The sequence below is a fragment of the Mustelus asterias genome, chromosome 5 (genome assembly GCF_964213995.1).
Source record: "Mustelus asterias chromosome 5, sMusAst1.hap1.1, whole genome shotgun sequence".
NCBI classification, from domain to species: Eukaryota; Metazoa; Chordata; class Chondrichthyes; order Carcharhiniformes; family Triakidae; genus Mustelus; species Mustelus asterias.
The window spans coordinates 144458958-144483267 of record NC_135805.1 but is presented as its reverse complement, the minus strand read 5'-3'; the positions used below and the strand labels follow the sequence as shown (position 1 = coordinate 144483267).

At 42.6% G+C, this 24310-nt stretch overlaps 1 protein-coding gene across 3 annotated transcripts in view; it reads right to left on the bottom strand.

The window, feature by feature from the left end:
* The window catches only part of LOC144493861 (NACHT, LRR and PYD domains-containing protein 3-like), a 76130-nt gene that overhangs the window by 17387 nt on the left and 34433 nt on the right, over window positions 1-24310 (bottom strand). For all 3 annotated transcript variants that reach the window (XM_078213437.1, XM_078213435.1, XM_078213436.1), the window contains exons 6-7: window positions 8867-10604; window positions 1859-1945 (exon numbers count right to left, since the gene is read on the bottom strand). In XM_078213437.1, the coding sequence (XP_078069563.1) occupies window positions 1859-1945; window positions 8867-10604 (1825 nt within the window). The remainder of the gene's footprint in view (window positions 1-1858; window positions 1946-8866; window positions 10605-24310) is intronic.

Below are 24310 nucleotides of genomic sequence, written 5' to 3'. Positions count from 1 at the left end.
GGTCACCTGGACTTGAAACGTCAGCTCTTTTCTCTCCTTACAGATGCTGCCAGACCTGCTGAGATTTCCCAGAGTTTTCTCTTCTGGTTTCAGACTCCAGCATCCGCAGTAATTTGCTCTTATACTGGAAGGAGAATGACACTTTCTGATGATCAAGAGTAGACTGATGGAGCAGCAATTGGCCAGATTAGATTTCTCCTGCTTTTTTCTCCCACGTTGTCAGGTAGAACAGCTTGGCTAGGGGAGTGGCCAGTCCTATAGCACTGGTCTTCAGTTACATTGCTAGGATATTGTCAGGCTGACAGTTTTTGCAGTATCGAGTGCCGTCAGTCATTTCTCTCCATGCAGTGAATCAAACTGGAGGAGGCCGAGATTAATCATCCACTTGGCATTTCTGGCTGAAGATGGCTGCTAATGTTTCAGCCTCGTCTTTCGCAGTGACACTCTGGGCTCCATCAGTGACAATGGTGATATTTGTGCCGTGTCAGTGGCATGCCCAACATTTGTGGGATGCCCAACACCATTCATGACTGGATGTGGCAAGACTGCAGATCTTTGATCTGATCCATTGGTTTTGAAATCATTTAGATCTGTCTATCATGTGCTGCTTCTGCTGTCCAGTAGGCAAGTGGGCATGTGCTATAATTTCTCCAGATTCACAGTTCTACAGCTCATTTTTAGATACACCCAAGTCCAAATTGTTAACATATGTAATGAAAAGTTATAACACCATACTGATTGCTGGGGAAAGCCACTGTATGCTTCCTCCATCTGAAAAAACTACTGTTCACCACTACGGTGTTTCATGTAAGTCAGACAAATTCATATCCATGCTGTGACCGTCTCTTTTATTTCATGGCATTCCACTTTTTATGCGTCTATTAATAATGAAGCGTATTTTTCATAACACAAACACGGATAGTAGCGGTACATTTAGTATAATTGCGATATTAGAAACACTTTTCATTATTAACGGGTACATAATTAGACTATTCTGTACTGTGATTATTACCATTGGCAGCTGAGTTGAGCCTTGAGCTGTAAGACCTGGAATTCCCTTCCTAATCCTCTCCATCTCGATATCTCCCTTCTCTTTTAAGATATTCCTTAAACTCTGGTTAACACAAATCTATGGGTGGATCCCCTGGGATGTAACTCATCAGAATACAAGGTTGTTGGTTAATTGCCTTACCAGGATATGGCAGTGTTCTATTTTTAAGCAAACTGAGAAGCTTACAAACAGGGTGGCGATAAAGATAGATACAATAGTAGCGTTTAAGGGGCTTTTAGATAAGCCACATGAATATGTAAGGAATAGAGGGATATGGAGCAAAGGCAGGCAGAGGGATTAGTTTAATTAGGCACCATGCTCAGCACAACACTGTGGGCTGAAGGGCCTGCTTCTGTGCTGTACTGTTCTATGTTCTATCTATAATCTGAATTAATTAAACTAAATTAAGCATGTGACCTGCCATAAATTATAATTGTATCAACATTTAATTATTTTGTCCATCTTTTTAATCTGATGCATGTTTTTGAGAATAATTTGAGATTGATATTTATAGGTTTCACTCCTGAATCTTGCAGTTTATTGTAACTCAGGTTCAGACCCATCAATGACCGGTTTGTACTAAGATGCAGGATGAGAATATCTGAGACTGTTACTCTCCAGCCTGGAGATCAGAGAGAGAAACATTATGGGAATCAGAGTGAATCCGTCGTGTTTATCAATTTTTCCTAAGATTTACAGGAATGATAATGTGCAGTGATTATTAATGACACTATTGCTGATACTAATAAGTAAGTTACAATATCAGACAGTTATTATAAAAACAATCTCATACAATCAGGAACTTACTTCAGTTTCTGTATTTTACAGTCTGGATTCTTCAGAGCTGCAGACAATTGTTTTACTCCTGAATCTCCCAGATTATTGTAACTCAGACTAAACAGAGAGAGAGAGGGAGAGACACATTAAAATCAGCTAAACTTCCACCAGGCAAAATAAGTTGGGTTTACATTCGGGTAAGAAACTTACCACCAGTGGGGAGCTAATTAAAGTTACGATACAAGAGCTCAGCCAATTGTCCTTCCAGTTGAAAGAAAAGTTTTGAGGTGTCCAGATCACCAACAATCTGTCCTGCCCACTCCCCCCCCATGCCAATACTATCGATAAGAAAGCCCAGCAACGCCTACATTTTCTCAGAAGACTAAGGAAATTTGGCATGTCAAATACGACTATCAGCAATTTTTATAGATGCACCATTCTGGTTGTATCACAGCTTGGTATGGCTCTTGTTCTGCCCCAAGACCGCAAGGAACTACAAAAGCTCGTGAGTGTAGCCCAATCCATCACGCAAACCAGCCTCCCATCCATTGACTCTGTCTACACTTCCTGCTGCCTTGGCAAAGCAGCCAGCATAATTAAGGACCCCACGCATCCCTGACATTCTCTCTTCCACCTTCTTGTGTCAGGAAAAAGATACAAAAGTCTGAGGTCACGTACCAACCAACTCAAGAACAGCTTCTTCCCTGCTGCTGTCAGGCGTTTGAATGGACTTACCTTGCATTGAGTTGATATTTTTCTACACCCTAGCTATGACTGTAACACTACATTCTGCACTCTCACGTTTTCATCTCTATGAATGGTATGCTTTGTCTGTACAGCACGCAAGAAACAATATTTTTCACTATGTTAATACATGTGACAATAATAAATCAAAGCAAAAATCGTGAGCAGTGAAAACTGCAAATTGACATCACTGCAGGAGTTCCTCAGGGGAGTGCCCTCGGCCCATTTATCTTCAGCTGCTTCATCAACAAACATCCTTCCATCATGAGGTCAGAAGTGGAGATATTCACGGATGATGCACAATCAGCAGCATTCCCAAATCCAAGATAGTGAAACAGGATGTGTCCATATGTAACAAGACTTGGACAAGATTCCTGGAAGAGCTGACAAGTTCCAGGCAATGACTATCTCCACCAAGAAAGAATCAAACCATTTCCCTTAACTTTCAATGGGATTATAATCCCCAGAATCCCCTACTGTCAACATCCTGGAGGTTACCATTGACCAGAAACTGACTAGCCATATCAATACAGTGACTACAAATGCAGGTAGTGGCCAAGAATTCTGTGGAAGGTAACTCACCTCCTGACTTCCCAAAGGCTGTCTGCCATCTACAAGGCACAAGTCAGGAATTTGACATATTATTCACTTGCTGCGTGAGTGAAACTCCAGATTCAAGAAGCTCGCCACCATTCAGGAGAATGCAGCTCCCTTGATTGGCACTCCATCCAGCACTTTCAACATTCACTCCTTCCACTACAGAGGTACAGTGTGCACCATTTTTAAGATACTGTGCAATAACTCACCCTTTACGCAGCACCTTGCAAAACCATGATTGCTAGCACCTAGAATGACAAGGGCCACAGATGGATGAGAACTTCACCACCTGGAATTCCCCTTCCAAGTCACACACCACCCTGACTTGGAACTAGATCGCCGTTCCTTCACTGTCATTGGGTCAAAATCCTGGGGACTCTCTTTCTAACAGCACTGTGGATGTATCAACACCACAAAAGTACCTGCATGCCATGATGGTGATATAATAGAGAGAATAGCTGCTTTCCAACCTGTAGATATGGGTTTAATTCCCAGCCATCACATTTTGTTGGAGTGGGTGAAAGGAGGATGCAGAGGCAGAAACCACCACCTCGCATCGTTCAGTGAATCCAATTCAGTCCAGCTGTGGCTCCAGACTTGAGCAGTTGTGCTCAACTTATCTGGGAGTTGGAGAGACAGTGGATTGTTCAGCTACTTAATTGGTGCAGACTTGATGGGCCAAATGTCCACTCTTTGCACTGTAGGGTTTCTATGATTCTGTGAACCGGTCCACGCTGAGTTCGAAAGGAAAGTGGTAAATCTAATAGTGATATCACAGGAAAACTAAGTTCATTGGTTGATAAGAAACTGCCATTTGGGCCGGCCTTTAAATTGCTGTAAATTGAAAGTAAAAAAGTAGAAGTAAAAAAGTAAAAGTAAAGTTTATTTATTCGTGATAAGTAAGGCTTGCATTAACACTGCAATGAAGTTACTGTGAAATTCTCCTAGACACCACAGTCCGGCGCCTGTTTGGGTCAATGCACCTACCTGCACGTCATTCAGAATGTGGGCGGAAACCGGAGCACCTGAAGGAAACCCACACAGATATGGGGAAAATGTGCAAACTCCACACAGACAGTGACCCAAGCTGGGAATCGAACCCAGGTCCCTGGCACTGTGAAGCAGCAGTGATAACCACTGTGCTATCATGTTGCACTTCAGAAGATGTAACAAAGGGTCGATGACAATTCTGCTGTTGATGCTGTCTAGATGGACATTCAAAAATAATTCGATACAGTGCTACACAACAGGCTTGTGATTAAAGTTCATGAAACAAAAGGAAAAGTAGCAATGCGGATTAAAAATTGGGGGAACAAAGTGTAATTTCAATGCATATTTTTCAGGCTGGAGGATGTTAGTGGAGAACTCATGGGTCGGTACTAGGATCCCTTTTCCTGATGTATATTAATGATCTTGTTCTTGGAGTGTTTCAATTTGTTTTTACCACGGGAAACATCAAAGCATTGTAAACAGTGAGGAGAAAGTTTGGAATTTCAAAACGTACCATGGCAGATGAAGTTCAATGCAGAGATCCATTTTGGTGGCGTACACAGGAACAGCCAATAAAAAATAAGGGGTAAAATTCTTAACAGAGCGCAGGAACAGAGGGACCTGGAAGTATATGTGCATATATCATTGAAGGTAGCAGGGCAAGAATAGGGAGCAGCTAATAAAGCATAAGGATTTTTACTGTTATGAAATAATTTATGTTTGTGGGTATTAGATAATAATCTATAAATTTAAGCTTAATTTGTGTTTCTGTGTTTGCTTGCTAAGAAAGGGTTAAAACTTTAGTTCAGCTTCATGTTAAACAAAGGTGCCTGCTTGTCTGCGGTTTTGGTTTCGCTTAAACCGTGCCTGCATTTTAGAGTGTCATCCCCTTATCTGCTATGCCTGAAATTAGATTCCTAACCCTTTCCAAATTCTCTGTCCTATTATTTCTGCTGGAGACTTTAATAACCTCTCCTCAGTCTCATTCCCCTTAACGACACAGCAATACCTCCCTCCCCCACTTTCTTAAACTTCCACATTTACAATGTAGAAACAGTTATAGAGGTTAAAAAAGAGCTGTTGCTTATAACCATGAAGGATAGAAGCACTTATGTTCAGTTGGAGCCAGGTAACCCAAGAAGCAAGATGCTGTTCACAGAGGCTGCCAATACAGACAGGACAATACAGGGGTGCAGAAATAGGTCCCAGAAGCTAAAGAACAATCTGAAACACAGAGATGAGGTAAATGTGGAAGTTTAAGAAAGTGGGGGAGGGAGGTATTGCTGTGTCGTTAAGGGGAATGAGACGGAGGAAAAGTTATTAAAGTCTCCAGCAGAAATAATAGGACAGAGAATTTGGAAAGGGTTAGGAATCTAATTTCAGGCATAGCAGATAAGGGGATGACAATGAGAAGGTGGGGGGGGGGGGGGGGGGGGGTCAATGCAGGACTGAGGGTGTTTTATTTGAATGCATGAAGTATACAAAATAATGTAAATGAGCTTGTAGCACACTGAAATTGGCGGGTACAATGATGTGGGCATCTCAGAGATGCGGCTGCAAGGAGGTTAGCGCTGGGAGCTCAGTATCATCCTATCAAAAAGACAGACAGGTGGGCAGAGGGGGCAGGGTTGCCTTGTTAGTAAGAAATGAAATTAAAGCGATAACAAGAGGAGATATAGGGTCAGAAGATATACAATCTATATAGGTAGAGTTCAGCAACTCCAAAGGTAAAAAGACCCCCGTGGGAGTTACGTGCAAGTCAGGATGTAGGGCAGAAAATACATGCCTTTTCTGTCGCTGGCTGCAAGAAAGGCAATGTTACAGTGATCATGCGGGATTTCAATATGCAGGTGGACTGGGAAAATCAGGTTGGTTGGGGACCCCAAGAAAAGGAATCCCATGGAATATTTATGAGATGGCTTTTTGAAGCAGCTTATGGTAGAGCTCACTAGGGAACAGGCAATTCTGAATTTGGTGATCTGTAATGAGACAAAGTTGATAAGGGAGCTTAAGGTGAAGGAATCCTTAGGAGGCAGTGACCATAATATGATAGAATTCACCCTGAAGTTTGAGGGGGAGAAGCTGGAATCAGATGTAATGATGCTCCAGTTGAGTAAATGTAACTACAGAGGAAGGAGCTGGCCAATGTGGATTGGAAGAGGAGCCTAGCAGGAAAGACAGTGGAGTAGCAATGACAGCTGTTTCTGGGAGTAATTCAGAAGACACAGCAAAATTTAATCCCAAGGAAGAAGAAACTTACTAAGGGGAGGACGAGGCAACCATGGCTATGGAGGGAAGTTAGGGACAGCATAAAAGCATACAATGTGGTGCAGATTAGTGAGAAAGCAGAAAATTGGGGGGGCCTTTAAAAACCAGAGGACAACTAAAAAAGCAATAGAGGGTAGAAGATGAAATGAGGGTAAGCTAGCGAGTAATGCAAAAGAAGATTGCAAGAGTTTTTTTTTAAGGTATATAAAGGGTAAAGGAGAAGCGAGAGTGGACATTGGACCAATGGAAAATGATGCTGGAGAAGTAATGATGGGGACCAAAGAAATGGCGGAAAAACGGAATAGGTACTTTGCATTAGTCTTCACGGTGGAAGACACCAGTAATATACCAAAAGTTCAAGAAAGTCAGGGGGCAGAGTTGAGTATGGTTGCCATTACTGAGGAGGAGTAAGCTGAAAAGTCTTAAAGTTGATAAGTCACCTGGACCACATGGACTAGATCTCAGCGTTCTGAAGGAGATAGCTGAAGAGATTGTGATTGCATCAGTGTAATCTTTCAGGAATCACTGGAGTCAGGGAGGGTTCTTAGAGGACTGGAAAATCACTAATGTAACACCCCTGTTTAAGGAGGGAGGGAGGCAAAAGATGTTAGTCTGACCTAGGTCCGATTTTAGAGTCCATTATTAAGGATGAGATTTTGGAGTACTTGGAAAAGCATGGTAAAAAGGGCAAAGTCAGCATGGTTTCATCAAGAGGAGGTCATGCCTGACAAGAGGAGTGTCGGGAAGGCTGAAGTCAAAGAAGCAAAGAACTGGAATCTGAACAAGCTCATTGAAGTTAATGAGAGGGGCAGAGAGAGGCTTCCAGTTAAAGACAGAGCTGTGAGGTGAAGACATGGTAACGTTTGCTAACGAGATTGGTTCCAGGGACGAGAAACTTCAGTTACGAGGACAGGTTGGAGAGGCTGGCACGATTCTCCTTGGAGGGAAGAATGCCATGAGGAGATTTGATAGAAATGTTTAAAATCATGAGGGCACTGGACAGAGCAGATAGCAAGAAAATGTTGCCGCTCCTACAAGAATCAATAGCAAGATTTAAAGTGAATTGTCAAAGAAGTAAATGTAATGTGAGAAAAATAAACTTTTTTAAAAAAGAGCATCTGGTTCAGATGTGGAATGCACTGCCTGGAACTGCAGTGGAGGCTAGTCTATACCAAGACTTTTTACGAGGCTAGTCAGAACCATGGAACATAAAAACTCGTGGGTTGCTGTAACTTAACGGGGAGGTTTGTTATCATAACTGTGGACACTGTAAGGTTTACTATAAGACTGAACCTCCACTGCTCCCGACTGATAATGTCACCAATGCTAATGTGACTCACCTCAAAGAAACACTGTCCCAACATCACTTACACTAACTATAATACATAACAGAAGCAGGTTCAATCAAGGAAGCCAAGACGGAATTAGATGATTATTTGAACAAGAAAAATGTACAATGGTCACAGGAAAAAGATGGGAGAATGACACAAAGTGATAATGCTCATTTTAGAGCAGATGCAAACACAATGGACCTTCTGAATCTGTAACAAATCTATAATACTATGCGGTTCTATAAGGCAGATTTTCATGGAGAAATAGGGATGGGCAATAAATATTGGCCTAGACAGCGATGACGACATTCCTTGAATGAATACAAACATTGTTGCAAGAAATAATAAATAATTACAACTGTAAAGGTCTTTGTACAAAATCAAAAAGGATATTTCACTCTCTCGAACCGAACCCATCTGATTATTTACAATGCGATAAAGGACTTGGTTTCCCTTGTGTTCAGTATAGCTTACAGTTTATGTGGTTAATCAGGATTATTTTCCCTGCACTTGTGTTCATTATGGTAGAATCATGGAATCCCTACATTGCAGGAAGAGGCCATTCAGCCCATTGAGTCTGCACCGACTCTCCGACAGAGCTGCCGACCCAGGCCCAGCCCCTGCCCTATCCCCGTAACTCCACGCATTCATCCCACCAATCCACCTACCCTGCACATTTTCGGACTGTGGGAAGAATCTGGAGCATCCAGAGGAAAGCCATGCAGGCACAGGGAGAACGATCAAACTCCACACAGTCACCCAAGCTGGAAATGAGCCCGGGTCCCTGGAGCTGTGATGCAACAGTGCTAACCACTATGCCACCGTACCTCCCTATTGTAACATCTATTGACAATAAAACAATATTCTCTTCTTGTAAACAGATTTCACTTTTCTTTGCATCTTAATTCAATGCTCAAACTCTGAGTCACCATTCAGTAAACCAACAACTTTTTAGCAAAGGCATCATTCTTATTTTCCACTCATCGTCTTAGTTTGTAACGATTTTCTGACTGTCCGTCTTGGTTCAAACTGGAAGGTTATACTTAGAACAAAATAAATGGCTCCTCAACAATTAAAGTATCAGGTATAAGACCAAACAAGCAGTTACCTCAACTCCTGACATTTGTGCAGAATGGATCCCAGCTGCTGGAGTCCTTCACACTGAATGTAGCATTCCTTTAGATTGAGATGTTTTATTGTATCACAGAGTCCAATGACATGAGACAGGATCACACAGTCAATCGGGGTCAGTCGCAATTCACTAAATGTAAGTTCTTTCACAGATCCCACTGTGTTCTGAGCCAGTGCTTTATTCTGAGACTCAAACAGGTAGTGCAATGTGTTCAGGAGGTTCCTTTTCCTAGTTTGACTCCCTGTATTTCCAATCTGCCCTTCAACCTTCTCCTTCACCCAGTCAATCACTCCGCAAGTTGTTTGATGAAGAAATGGACCCAGAAACTTGTCCAGGCCTCGAGCTGACCGTGGGGAGGAGAGACCAGCAGCAAAACGGAGAAATATCTCAAAACGCCCATCTTTCTCGCTGTGAGCTTCACTGAGGAGTTTCCCGATGTCCCTGGGATTGGGAGTCAGGAATTGAGAGAGTGCAGCTACAAACTCTTGGATGGTGAGGTGTGGGAATGTGTAAACCACACTCTGGGCAGAATGATCTCTCTCCAAAAGTTCCATCAAGAACCCAGACAGGAACTGGGAAGGTTGCAGATTGAACTTGATCAAATCGTCCTCGTTAAACACAATCCTCTTCTCAGACACTCCGGTGAAGGCCATCTCACCAAGCTTCAAAAACACATCACGGGGGCTTTCAATCTCTCGGCTATGGTTTCTCAGAATATTGTAAATATAGTAGGAATATAGTTGGGTGATGGTCTTGGGAACTTGTTGCTGTTCCCTCCTTCTTTGTGTGAAGAAGGGACCCAGTGACAGACCGAGGATCAAGCAGTAAGAAGGGTTGTAACACATGGTGTACAGGATCGCGTTCTCTTCCACGTATTTGAAAACAGCTGCTGCCACCGTCTGATCATCAAAAAACTTGTTGAAATATTCCTTCCGTTCTTCGCGAACAAATCCCAGGATTTCAGCCCAGACACTGATCTCAGCCTTTTCCAATAAATGTAATGCAGTGGGGCGGCTGGTCACGAGCACTGAACATCCTGGGAGTAGCTTGTGTTGTATTAAATTGTACACAATGTCAGACACTTCACACCAGCATTCAGGATCTGTGCACATGAACTGAGGTTCTGTATTTCTCCGATTGTCGGCAAAATCAATGCTGTCCTTGAATTCATCCAAACCATCAAATATAAACAGCAATCCCTCTGGGTTCTTCCAGAGCTCTCCCAGACTATTCCCAAAGTAAGAATACTGGTCCAATATCAGATTCCTCAGATTTATTCTGCCGTTAAAAGTGTTCAAATCCCGGAATTTAAACCTGAAAACAAATTGGAAATGTGGGTATATTTTCCCAGTGGCCCAGTCATAAACCATCTTTTGCACCATTGTTGTTTTTCCAATTCCCGGGACTCCGCTCACTACTGCTGAACTCCCAGATTGGGATTTTCTCTGGGAAAAGCTGCTCTGGAACAACTGATCAGTTCGGATTTTTTCCAGTTCTCTGTGGAGAAGTCTCTCTCTCCACTCTTCATGGTCTCGGCCTCTTGCCAGCAGTTCATGTTCGACAAGTGTCCGATCTCGAACAGTAGAAATAACCGTTAGCTCAACGTATCGATCAACCATTTGGAAAGTCCTAACCTTCTCCTTTATTAGGATAGTGTTCACTCTCAGTGTTTCAGTTTGTTCCCGGAGTGTCTCCTTGTGTTTCTGTTGTACATCTTCAATTCAAACAGACAGAAAGTTATTCTTAAAGTTAGTTGTATTGACATATCAACTTCCTAATAACATTGCACTAATCCATAAAATATTGAAGAGTTAATTAGTTCCAAAATAGATGTGCACATGACAGTCCTGTCCAACGAACAGCCTGTGAGTCAGATTCAGCCCACTCAATATGGCTGGACAGCTCGGCTCTGAAGAAGTCAAATCGGAATCCAAACTTTAACTCTGTTTCTCTCTCCGCAGGTGCTGCAAGATCGGCAGAGTTCTTCCACCATTTTCCCTTTTTATGTAATTTGCTGTACAATAGAATTAGATTGTTAAAAATGACTTGAAGCTACTTGTCCAATCAGAAATGCAGCAAATGTGGGGAGAAACGAGGCTCTGACCGGATAAGCAGCAAAGAGTTGAAAGCTAAGTATTCTCTTTCAGTTTGCTGCTTACAGAACTCGTAGCACGGCAGCCAGTAACAGGGGTCAGGCTGGGGCAGGGAAAGAGCCAAAATACTGGGGGACAATTACTGCGGGTGGGTGGGGGTATTTTTGTGTGTGTGTGTATATGTATATAATATATGTGTGTGTGTGTGTGTGTGTGTGTGTGTGTGTGTGTGTGTGTGAGAGAGAGAGAGAGAGATAGTGCATGAGAGAGAAAGACAGAGATTGAGAAGGAAAGAAACAGAGTTTGTGCGAGAGTGTGGGAAAGTGTAAGAGTGACAAAGAGAGTGAGAACAGACAGAGAGTGTGAGGAAGCATGAGAATAAGATAATGTGAGACTGAATGCGTGAAACAGAATGAGAGAATGGCAGAGGAAAGAGTGAGGGATAGAGGGTGTTAGAGAGAATGACAGAAAGGGCGACGGAGCGTGAGTGTGTGAGAGAAAAAGAGGGGGTGAGATTGAATAGGTGAGTCAGAATGTGAGATTGTGTGCAAGAGAAAGAAAGAATGAGAGTGAAACATTACATTACCAAGTTTATCTGTGTAAATTTGAGATGTAAGAGAGCATGAGAGAGTGAGAGTGTTTTGTGTGTACATGAGTGAGATTGTGAGTGTGTGTGATAGGAAGAGCGAGAGAGAGATTATGTGACACAGAATGTGTGCACAAGTGAGTGCATGGGAGTGTAGGTGTGTGAGCGATAGCATGTTTGAGAGAGAATGAGAGGTAGACATTGTGGAAGAGAGAGTTCGTGGGAGACAGTGCATGGGAGAGGGTGCGTCGGAGACTTTTGTTTTCATTATTAATTTTGGGATGAAGATGTCACTGGCTAGGCCAGCATTTATTGCCTATCCTTGATTGCCCGAGAAGGTGTTGGTGAGCTGCCTTATTGAACTGTTGCAGTCCTTAAGCTGCAGGTACACCCATTGCGCTGTTAAAGGCAGCATTCCAGGATTTTGACCCAATGACGGTGAAGGAAGGGCTGATACATTTTCAAGTCAGGATGGTGAGTGATTTGGAGGGGAACCTCCAGGTGGTGGTTTCCCAGGTATAAAATGATTATACAGCTTATAAAAATGCCCTTTGGTCGCTCATCTCTGTGCCAGTCAAAGTCAAACCACTCACTATTCTAATTCCAGTTCCCAGCACTTGGTCCATTGCCCTGCATGACTTGGCATGGCAAGCATACATCTAAATACTTAAGTATCGTGATGATCTCTGCCTCCACCATCCTTCTACGCAGTGAGTTCCAGACTCCCACCAGTGTGTGTGAAAAAGATTTTCCTCATCCTCTCGAAACCTCTTGCCTTAAATCTATGCCCCCCAGTCAAGCGGTCTGCTGCTCTTGTCCTTTAAGATAGCAGTGGCTTTGGAAGGTGCTGCTGAAGGAACCTTGGTGAATTCATGCCATGCATCCTGTAATTGGCAGACACGACTGCCACTGTGCGTCAGTGGTGGAGGGGTTGAATGTTTGCCAAAGAGGTAGCAATCAAGCAGGCTGCTTTCTCCAGGATGCTTGCTAGCTTCTTGGTGCTAAACTCATCCAGGCAAATGGAAAGTAATCCATCATACTCCAGACTTGTGCCTTCTGGACAGTGGTCAGCCTTTGGGGAGTCAGGTGGTGAGTGACTCACTGAAGTCTTTGATGTGCTCTGATAGCCACAGTATTTATATAGATAGTCCAGATGGTTTAGTCAAGGTAAATGTGCAGGCTGATGGGGATAGGGCAATGGCCAGGATGTTGATAGTGTGAGAGGAAGAGTATGTGAAAGAGACTATGTGACAGAGAATGTGTGTGCACGTGAGTGACAGTGAGTATGAGAATCCATGTATGTGAATGCAAGTGTGCGAGTCTGTGTGATACACTGAAGGAAAGAGAGTGTGTGCGTGAGGAAAGTGCAGAGAGTGCATGGGAGTGGGTGCTGGAGTGTGTTGTGGGCCTATGGACAACAACTGGTCAGACAGGAGTGTTTCGGGGGACAATGGGATCTTGATTAAATTAATCTCATTAAACAGTCCACCCCAATCCAACGCCGGCATCTCCACATCATCAAACAGGAATATCCTGTTGATTTCAATTAATGAGTTTAAGTCGTAATGAGATGAGAGAACTCAGGCCACACTACCAATATCCTGGCCATTGCTCTATCCCCATAAGCCTGCACATTTACCTTGGCTAAACCATCTGGACTATCTATATAAACACTGTGGCTATCAGAGCACATCAAAGACTCGGCATCCTTCAGCGAGTCACTCACCTCCTGACTCCCCAAAGGCTGACCCACCGTCGACAAGGCACAAGTCTGGAGTTTGATGGAATACTCTCCATTTGCCTGGATGAGTTTAGCACCAAGAAGCTAGCAAGCATCCAGACTCACCACCAGCAGAAATTGGATAAAAGAACATCCGTGACTTTAGGAGTTAAGTCCTGGAGGACCAACCATCTTGGAAGGAGGCGCCCTAAATCCAGGACTTGGAGAAGATGACGACCCAGCCGGGAATGAGACTGATCAACTCACCTTGCAACGGGTAGTTTTTGCGTTAAAGCCATGAGTCTTATGCTTTGATGGAGCAAATAATCAGTATTTCAGCAAGTGTTGAGTAAAAAGGAAGTTTAAGTATTTAAAGAATCGAGGGTAATCGACATTCCGGCAAGTTAAGGAAAGAATAGCTGATGTTCGTTGAGCAGGCAGTTATATGGGTAAGATGGGTATAAAGGGATATGGGCCAAATGCGGGCAATTGGGACTAGCTTAGGGGTTTAAAAAAAGGGTGGCGCGGACAAGTTGGGCCAAAGGGCCTGTTTCCATGCTGTAAATCTCTATGACTCTATGAGTAAAAAGGTTGAGTTTTATGAAATCTTGTCCATAAGTGTTTCTTTGTCCGCTACATCACTTGAAACCCTATTCTGATGGTCAATATTTGGCATCTCTGGGTGGACACAGTCAAGTGATCATCTTAATGTCATGCCGTGTCTGAATCACAGAGCCGTTGGACAAACAGCGATAATGGAAAGTTTGGAACACTCGGAGTGCCGACGCAGGAGTCTGGAACCTATACAGCAAGGCACGGTTAAATGATTGCCTCAATCTTACACCGTGTGCAAATTAAAATTTCAGGTCATAATGCAGATATGGAAAGTGTATTCCGGGAGTCCCTAACTGACAAATTGCCTAAATTGGTTGAATATGCCGATAAACCATTTGAGGGTCCTGGACCTCTGGACAGCAGCACAGAGAAGAGGCAAGGGAAATATGCCTCCAAATGGAGTAAGGCTACAGCGATAGATATTTGCATGAGAAAATTATCAGGGAAGCAACTAGAAGATGCAAGGTTAAAACTGGAAAAACAGACAACACATGTTTGGAAAAAGCTAACTAACAATCTGGAAAGGAATTTGAATCATTGCATTCTAATGCATATTTAAAACACAATGCACGTTGATGAGGAAAACTAGTGTTTGAGTAAGTTTGTGTGATTTGATAGCATGCAAGAAACAATACTTTTCACTGTATACTAATATGTGTGACAATAATAAATCAAATCAAAATCAAAAAGTTGATAAGGAAAACTAGTTAAGTTTATGTCTGTCTGTATGTTACAGGTCCATGTGATTTTTCTTGTTAGTGAATTTGTGTCTAGTGTCTGTATCATTGAAATCTTTTGGGTAGCCCTCTGTGGTCTGGTTCTGTTAGTTGTTTTAAAGTTGCTTGTTTAATGTATGGAGTTGTACTTTGAATTAGATTGAGTAAGGAGAAGGCTAAATTGTAATAAAACGAGACACGAGTTTTTAAAGCACTTGCCTTGTTCTGGCGGGATAGCGGCGAGAATGGGGCAATAAATGCAATGCTTTACACTTCGGTTTAACTTCGAATGATATTTGTAGCTTTGAAAGATTGTTAAACTTACAACATTGCTTCTCATTTCTTGAGAAGTTACCTTTATCTTTGAGTTTAATTACAGTTTTTTGAGAAAGAATAATGACAACTACTGTCTTAACCTATTTCCCTTGTTTTCTTTTAATATCATTTCAGTTTTAAAGTATTAACAGTGAATGAAAGCAAACTTGACTGCTATGGATGCGAAGCTTCCATGAATGAATGAGAATGAATGTCTAATAAATCACTTGTATGGATATTTCTTTGCTCTGTTGCTAGTTTTAATGTTTATGTAGTTTTTCACCAAATTGTGATTTTGCAATAATAGTTTCAATAATGAGTTTAAAATCAAATGGGAGCCATGAGCTGAATTAAAAGTGAAAGTTTATATCCGGTAAATGTTTGAAACTTCTTAATCATGGGATTGGTTTCTGGTCACATCTTTTGTTTTTTAAGGGGCGATGAAGGTGTAATTATATTTGAAAACCTCAGAATCCTTACAGTGCAGAAGGATGACATTCGGCCCATCAAACCTGCACCGACAACGATCACACCCAGGCCCTATCTCCGTAACCCCACGCATTCACCATTCTAATCCCCTTGAAGGGTAGGTCGTGCCTCACAAACCTTATTGAGTTCTTTGAGAAGGTGACCAAAGAGGTGGATGAGGGTAAAGCAGTTGATGTGGTGTGTATGGATTTCAGTAAAGCGTTTGATAAGGTGCCCCACGGTAAGCTATTGCAGAAAATACAGATGCATGGGATTGAGGGTGATTTAGCGGTTTGGATTAGGAATTGGCTAGCTGTAAGAAGCTGTAAGGTGGTTGATGGGAAATGTTCATCCTGGAGTTCAGTTACTAGTGGTGTACCGCAAGGATCTGTTTTGGGGCCACTGCTGTTTGCCATTTTTGGATGACCTGGATGAGGGTGTAGAAGGATGGGTTAGGAAATTTGCAGATAACACTAAAGTCGGTGGAGTTGTGGACAGTGCAGAAGGTTGTTGCAGGTTATAGAGGGACATAGATAAGCTGCAGAGCTGGGCTGAGAGGTGGCAAATGGAGTTTAATGTGGAAAAGTGTGAGGTGATTCATTTTGGAAGGAGTAACAGGATTACAAAGTACTGGGCTAACGGTAAGATACCTGGTAGTGTGGATCAGCAGAGAGATCTCGGTGACAATGTGCATAGATCCCTGAAAGTTGGCACCCAGGTTGATAGGGTTGTTAAGAAGGCGTACGGAGTGTTAGCTTTTATTGGTAGAGGGATTGAGTTTCGGAGCCATGAGGTCATGTTGCAGCTGTACAAAATTCTGGTGCGGCTGCACTTGGAGTATTGCGTATGGTTCTGGTCACCGCATTTTAGGAGGATGTGGAAGCATTGGAAAGGGTGCAGAGGAGATTTACCAGGATGTTGCCTGGTATGGTGGGAAGGTCTTTTGAGGAAAGGCTGAGGAACTTGAGGCTGTTTTCGTTAGAGAGAAGAAGGAGGTTAAGTGGTGCCTTAATAGAGGCATACAAGATGATCAGAGGATTAGATAGGATGGATAGTGAGAGCCTTTTTCCTCAGATGGTGATGGCTAGCATGAGGGGACATAGCTTTAAATTGAGGGGTGATAGATATAGGACAGATCTCAGAGGTAGGTTCTTTACTCGGAGAGTAGTAAGGGCATGGAATGCCCTGTCTGCAGCAGTAGTGGACTCGCCAACATTAAGGGCATTTAAATGGTCATTGGATAAACATATGGATGATATTGGAATAGTGTAGGTTAAATGGGCTTTAGATTGGTTTCACAGGTCGGCGCAACATCGAGGGCCGAAGGGCCTGTACTGTGCTGTAATGTTCTATGATACTGAGGGCCAATTTAGCATGACCAATCCACCTAACCCACACATCTTTAGACAGAGAGGAGCCGGAGCTGAGCCCTTATATATAAGTAAATCTGAGATAGAGCTTTGATCAGCAAGGGAATCAAGGATTATGGGGAAAGGGAAGCAAAACTCCAGATACAAGCAAGGATAGGCTTTCAAAAGTGTATTAACCAGAGTTCAGGGTAAGCACATTCCTCTTCGAGTGAAGGGCAAGGCTGGCAGAAGTAGGGAACCCTGGATGACTCGGGATATTGAGGCCCTGGTGAAGAAGGAGGAGGCAGCACATGACATGCATAGGCAGCTGGGATCAAGTGAATCCCTTGAAGAGTATAGGGGGTGTAGGAGTAGAGTTAAGAGAGAAATCAGGAGGGCAAAAAGGGGACACGAGATTGTTTTGGCAGATAAGGCAAAGGAGAATCCAAAGAGCTTCTACAAACACAAAGGCCAAAAGAGTAACAAGGGAGAGTGTAGGGCTTCTTAAGGATCAACATGGTCATCTATGTGCGGATCCACAAGAGATGGATGAGATTCAAAATGAATCTTTCTCATCAGTATTTACTGTTGAGAAGAGCATGGATGTTAGGGAACTTGGGGAAATAAATAGTGATGTCTTGAGGAGTGTACATATTACAGAGGAGGTGATGCTGGAAGTCTTAAAGCACATCAAGATAGATAAATCCCCAGGACCTGATGAAAGGTATCCCAGGAAATTGTGGGAGGCTAGGGAGGAAACTGCCGGTCCCCGAGCAGAGATATTTGAATCATTGACAGTCACAGGTGAGGTGCCTGAAGATTGGAGGGTGGCAAATGTTGTGCCTTTGTTTAAAAAGGGCTGCAGGGAAAAGCCTGGGAACTATAGGCCGGTGAGCCTCACATCTGTAGTGGGTAAGTTGTTGGAAGATATTTTGAGAGACAGGATCTACAGGCATTTAGAGACGCAAGGACTGATTCGGGGCAGTCAGCAAGATTTTGAGTGTGGAAAATCATGTCTCACAAATTTGAGTTTTTTGAAGGGGTAACCAAGGTAGATGAGGGCAGTGCAGTTGATGTTGTCCACATGAACTTTAGCAAGGCCTTTGACAAGGTACCGCATGGTAGGTTGTTGCACAAGGTTAAATCTCACGGGATTCAGGGTGAGGTAGCTAAATGGATACAAAATTGGCTTGATGACAGAATAAGAAGTCTCACAACACCTGGTTAAAGTCCAACAGGTTCATTTTGTACCAAATACCATATGCTTTCGGAGCGGTGCTCCCTCGTCAGATGGAGTGGAAATGTGCTCTCAAACAGAGCACAGACACAAAATCAAGTTACAGAATACTAATAATCAGTATTCTGTAACTTGATTTTGTGTCTGTGCCCTGTTTGAGAGCACATTTCCACTCCATCTGACGAAGGAGCAGCGCTCCGAAAGCTTATGGTATTTGCTACCAAATAAACCTGTTGGACTTTAACCTGGTGTTGTGTGACTTCTTACTGTGTTCACCCCAGTCCAACGCCGGCATCTCCACATCTTGATGACCGAAGCCAGAGGGTGGTTTGTAGAGGGTTGTTTTTCAAACTAGAGGCCTGTGACCAGCGGTGTGCCTCAGCGATCGGTGCTGGGTCCACTGTTATTTGTCATATATATTATTGATTTGGATAAGAATATAGGAGGCATGTTTAGTAAGTTTGCAGATGACACCAAGATTGGTGGCATAGTGGACAGTGAAGGTGGTTATCTTGGATTGCAACGGGATCTTGATCAATTGGGTCAGTGGGCTGACCAATGGCAGATGGAGTTTAATTTAGATAAATGTGAGGTGATGCATTTTGGTAGATAGAACCAGGGCAGGACTTACTCAGTTAATTGTAAAGCTTTGGGGAGAGTTATAGAACAAAGAGATCTAGGGGTACAGGTTCATAGCTCCTCGAAAGTGGAGTCACAGGTGGACAGAGTGGTGAAGGCGGCATTCAGCATGCTTGGTTTCATTGGTCATAACCCTGAATACAGGAGTTGGGATGTTTTGTTGAAGTTGTGCAAGACATTGGTCAGGCCACACTTGGAATACTGTGTACAGTTCTGGTCACCCTATTATAGAAAGGATATGATTAAACTAGAAAGAGTACAGAAAAGATTTACTCGGATGCTACTGGGAATTGATGGTTTAGAGGGTTAAAAGGAGAGGCTGGATAGATTAGGACTTTTTTCTCTGCAGTGTAGAAGGCTGAGGGGTGATCTTATCGAGGTCTATAAAATAATGAGAGGCATAGATCAGCTACATTGTCAATATCTTTTCCCAAAAGTAGAGGAGTCTAAAACTCGAGGGCATAAGTTTAAGGTGAGAGGGGAAGGATACAAAAGGGTCCACTGGGGCAATTTTTTCGCACAGAGGGTGGTGAGTGTCTGGAACAAGCTGCCAGATAGGCAGGTACAATTTTGTCTTTTAAAGACAGTTACATGGGTAAAATGGGTATAGAGGGATATGAGCCAAATGCGGACGATTAGGACAAGCTTAGGGGTTAAAAAAAAAGTACAGCATGGACAAGTTGGGCTGAAGGGCCTGTTTCCATGCTGTAAACCTCTGACTCTATGAAGCTGGTAGACATAGATAAATTGGAAGAAAGGATTCTTGTCACTGAAGGAATTAAACAGAATTAAACAGTACTTTGGGCAAGTACTTTGAAAAGTATGAAACTAACAGTAGATTTTTACTAAGACTTGCAATGGGTCACAAAACAGTTAGCTGAAACTCAACAAATTTTTGTCAGTCATTCAACAAACAGGGAACACCAGACAAGAGATTGAAGCAAAGAAAATGAAACCAACTGCAGGGATCAAGTTTGGAATTAGGGTACAAATGTACATATACAAACATGGATAAGAATTGCTTTGCATGTTGTAATTATTATTGTAGTTATGACTGATGTATCAAATGCATACTTTGATCGTAAATGCTGGAGAGTTGAAAGGGAACAGAAGTACGAAATTGCATTGTATACAACACATGAATAAATGACGGATACAGCTAGAATGTAACATGGCATGGATTTGAATATCTGGTTAAACATGGCAAGGTTTGAGAAGGCTCAATTGTGAACCAATTCCCCCATGTTCAATGGATCAAGAGGAGGGCTGGTGACTTATGGGCTAACAGCAGAATATCTGCAGAGCATGAAGGGGTAAAAAGTCAACTTTACACAAGCTTGTGAATTGTGGCAGATAAGGAACAAGAAGAACAATAAACAGAGGCCATCAGGCTCGAACTGGCTAATAGCTGGTCAGACAGGAGTGTTCCAGGAGACAATGGGATCTAAAATAACTTAATGAGTGTGTTTGTCCAAGCTCGAGTGAGTGAGCAGAATGTAAGTGCAAATTAGAGATGGTGACAGACATAGTATGAGAGACAATGTGAGAGAATCAACATGAGAAGTGAGTTTGTGAGAGAGAGTGAGAAAGAATATGAGGTGAGTGAGAAAGCATGTGCAAAAGTGAATCAGAGTTTGAAAGTGTGAATGAGTGTAAAAGGGAGGATGTGATAGAGAGAGTGACCGAGTGAGTCAGAGAGAGAGATGATAGTAAATGTGAGGGAATGAGCATGAGTGCGCGCAGGCACGAGGGAGGGAATGGGAGAGATGGAAAGCTTTTTTGGGAGGGGAGTTTGGAAACCCCTATATGACAATCATCTGACGGGATTCTGAGGAGATATCCGCAGATACCATCTTGTGTGCTAATGAGACAACCGCAGCTTCAAATGTAAATTGTCACGCTTATTACTCTGAAAATTTGGGTGTATTGGGGAACTTAAAGCAGGAGTAAAGGAGTATTGTATTATAATCCATTTTTCATGTTTAATAAATGTTTCTTTCTTGTTGTTAAAATTAATTAGTGGTCCTGTGCCTCTTTTCCTGCACGTTTGATTTTTTAAAAAGGTTTGATATGTCACATATATTAGTATACAGTGAAAAGTATTGTTTCTTGCGCGCTATATAGACAAAGCATACCGTTCATAGAGAAGGAAACGAGAGAGTGCAGAATGTAGTGTTATAGTCAGAGGTAGGGTGTAGAGAAAGATCAACTTAATGCAAGGTAGGTCGATTCAAAAGTCTGATGGCAGCAGGGAAGAAGCTGTTCTCGAGTCGGTTGGTATGTGACCTCAGACTTTTGTATAGTTCTTCCGACTGAAGGTGGTGGAATTTCCTTAGTCTTCTGAGAAAGTAGAGGCGTTGGTTACAATCATAAAAAAGTTAAGATCTTTTGAGTCGTGAATCCATTCTGGGATCATTACAGAAGTGAGGACCCGCCTGGGATTTCAAAACTTCGGGAAAGGTTTATTGGATTCTTAGTAACTCATTGGAAATTTGAACACATGGAAAGCAAGTTACTGGATGCTAAATGGTAAAACTTAATTTGGTATTTATTGGTAAATCGTGGGATCTGTGGATTCTTAAAGTAGGGGACTGAGGTCCGGACAAAAGATTTGGAGTTACTGTGCGGTATATTGTACAGGTTAAAATCAAAAATGCTGTTGGAAATTTCAAAGACATTCCTAAAGATGGAAGATGCAACACTGATGGGTTTACTGAAAGTAACTAAGAGTTAGTTAACTGAATTGGAATTAGGATTACCTGCAAGGGTAAGGAAATCAGAAATTCAACAAAACATTTAAAATTGCAAGAATTGCCTGATAGACCAAGTTCTCTGAGAAGTGAGGAAACTGGACACTAGAGGGAGCAGGAGAACCTAAAGGCTGCCTGCTGAATGTTGCCTGATTTACCCCAACATAAATCCACTTCCATCCACTAATTAAATCATCCCAAAATACTTACTGTGTATAGATATAGACACAGAATGGGCCAAGCCATGAGACAGAAGAATGGCAAGTGCTTGAGGGAGACAAACAAAGAAGCGAAAAGTCACAGTCCCTCTCCAAATGCCAGCATCACAGCTGCCCAAGCCCCACAATCAGGTATGGAAAAGTCAGAGCTGAGCACTGTCCTGATTGAATGGAGAAAAATCCGGAAATAAGTTAATGACGCCCTTCGGAAAATGAACAATTCCATCTCAGAACTGGAGCAAATTGTCAGCGGGTTTCAAAAGTGGGTAGTGGAGTCTGGGATCACAATTAGTAATGTTGAGGATAGCAACATACGCAGCGACAAGGTACTCTCTTATTTATTCTGGAGAGACAGGTAGTTAGAGGATAGATGTGAAGACCTCAAAACTTTCAGGAGGCAGAATAACCTGTGAATTGATAGGTTGCCAGAAAACTCAAAGCAGGAACATTATCCAGTGGGTCAAATTCTCTCTCAAGGACCAACATAAACTCCCATTCAATTTTCTACAATTAGAGGAGGCTCAACAAAAGCCATTGGATGCTAATGCACCCCCAAGATCATCTGTGGTAAAATTTCTCAGATTCCGGATGAAACACTATATTCTCACCTAAACTTAGAGTGAGAAAAGCCTCCAGTTGAAAGGAAGGTGAACCATGCTACTTCTCGCCAACACTGCAGCAGAAAAGATGTAAATATGTAGATATTAAGCAGCAGCTAAGGGAGAAACACAGAAGATTCCAAAACGTTAACTGGCGAGGACAAGACAGCATCAAGGATGGAAGCAAAACCTTTTCAGCAGCACGGGGGCTGCAGAGGGGCTGAAACATCTGGGCATTACTGTGAGGCTCTTGGAGGGTAAATGGCTGGAGAGAGACATGCGCCCATGTACTGCATCGGATGGCACACTGCTGATAAAAATCAATTACGATGCGATTTCCTGATTAGCCGCCCATGCAGAGATGCAATGGGAGGTGGTGTTTAAACAGTGGTGGTGGGTGTCTCAGATATCAGTGGGAGTGAATGGAACTGTTTAAATTGCAGACTCTTTAACTTGTACAATACCTACAGACTGAATTATCTAACTAAAACTCACTTGTGTCCAGCTTGATAGGTGCAGCTCAGTGTCATGTTAGGTCTCCTGCCTGGTTGCCACCCCCAATGCTTTCTTCTCTGATATCAGGCTATTTGTCAAGCTGGCCGCTAATTGAATAAAGATTATTATGGATATGTTCAAGGTAACTAGCTGTAATGTGAAAAGTAATATAATGTGACATAACCTATGAAGAGAAAATACTCTCAGCTGAAACATCTAAACTGGAAAATTGCATTTTTACAAAGAACACATTTGTCAGACATAGAACATAGTAAGCTGGGCAGATCTTGGGCAAACCAGGTGTTCTTTTCCTCTCATACATCTGGGAAAAAATGGGTATAACATCCTTATTTCAAAGATCAGTGAACTTCTGTATCTATGCACAACATAAGGACAATGAAGGCAACTGTATATTGCTTAACAGAACGGTAGATGGGACAGAGCTATTATTGATAAATGGATATGTCCCAAATGAGGATGGCCCACAATTTATTAAAAAGATCTTCAATCTTATGTTAGATAAAAGTACAGGGTGCTCTGATTGGGTGGGGATTTTAATTGTGTTCTGTCCCAAATGGCAGACAGGCTCTCAGCATCATCAAACCCCTGCTCCACGATAAGCAAATTGTTGAAATCATGTTTTGGAAGTGGGGCTTGTAGACACATGGCAGCATCTGTATCCGAGTAGCAGAGACTTTACATTTTACTCCAACAGGCACTGTTCTTTCTCTTGTGTTGACTACTGCTTTACAATTGAGTCAAAAAGCCCATAGAATGATTGACAGTAACATCCTCGCTATAACTCTCTGATCATAGGCCCATAGCTGTGACTTAGGATCTGGGTCAAAAATCTCCCTCAAAGGTGATGGAGCTTGAATGCATCTCTCTTAAATGATAAAGTACTTGTTGAATTTGTCAGAAAATAATTACAACTCTGTCTACAACTTAATGCAGCACCGGATACCTCATTCCTGACGCTATGAGACTGCGTGAAAGAGCATTTAAGAGGTCGCATCATCTCACGTGTGGCAAAATGAAGAAAAATGAATTGAAGTGATTGGATGTGAACAGGAAATTCAAAATTTATAACACAAAAAGCTGCACTCATCAGCTCTGATGGCTTCCCTCACAAAGTAGAGCTCCCGACAGTTTGCTTTCAGAAAAAGTTGGGAGTGTTCATGAGTTACAAAAAGATATTATGAACATGCTTACAAGTGAGCCGCTACAGTGCTGAGAGACAAAATCCAGCCCATCGAGTCTGCACCAAATCTCCAACAGAGCATCCCGCCCAGGCACTTTCCCGTACCTACACATATGTACCCTGTTAATCATCCTAACCCACACATCTTGGACCAATTTAACATGGTCAATCCACCTAACCTGCATATCTGTGGAGTATGGGAGGAAACTGGAGAACCCGGAGGAAACCCATGCAGACACAGGGAGAATGCACAGGCAGTCACCCAAGGCTGGAATCAAACCCAGGTTCCTGATGCTGTGAGGCAGCGGTGCTACACATGTGCCAACATGGCGCCCCAATTAAGAAACAACAATCATGCTGTTTCAAAAATAAGTCATGATGTGGAGATGCCGGCGTTGGACTGGGGTAAACACAGTAAG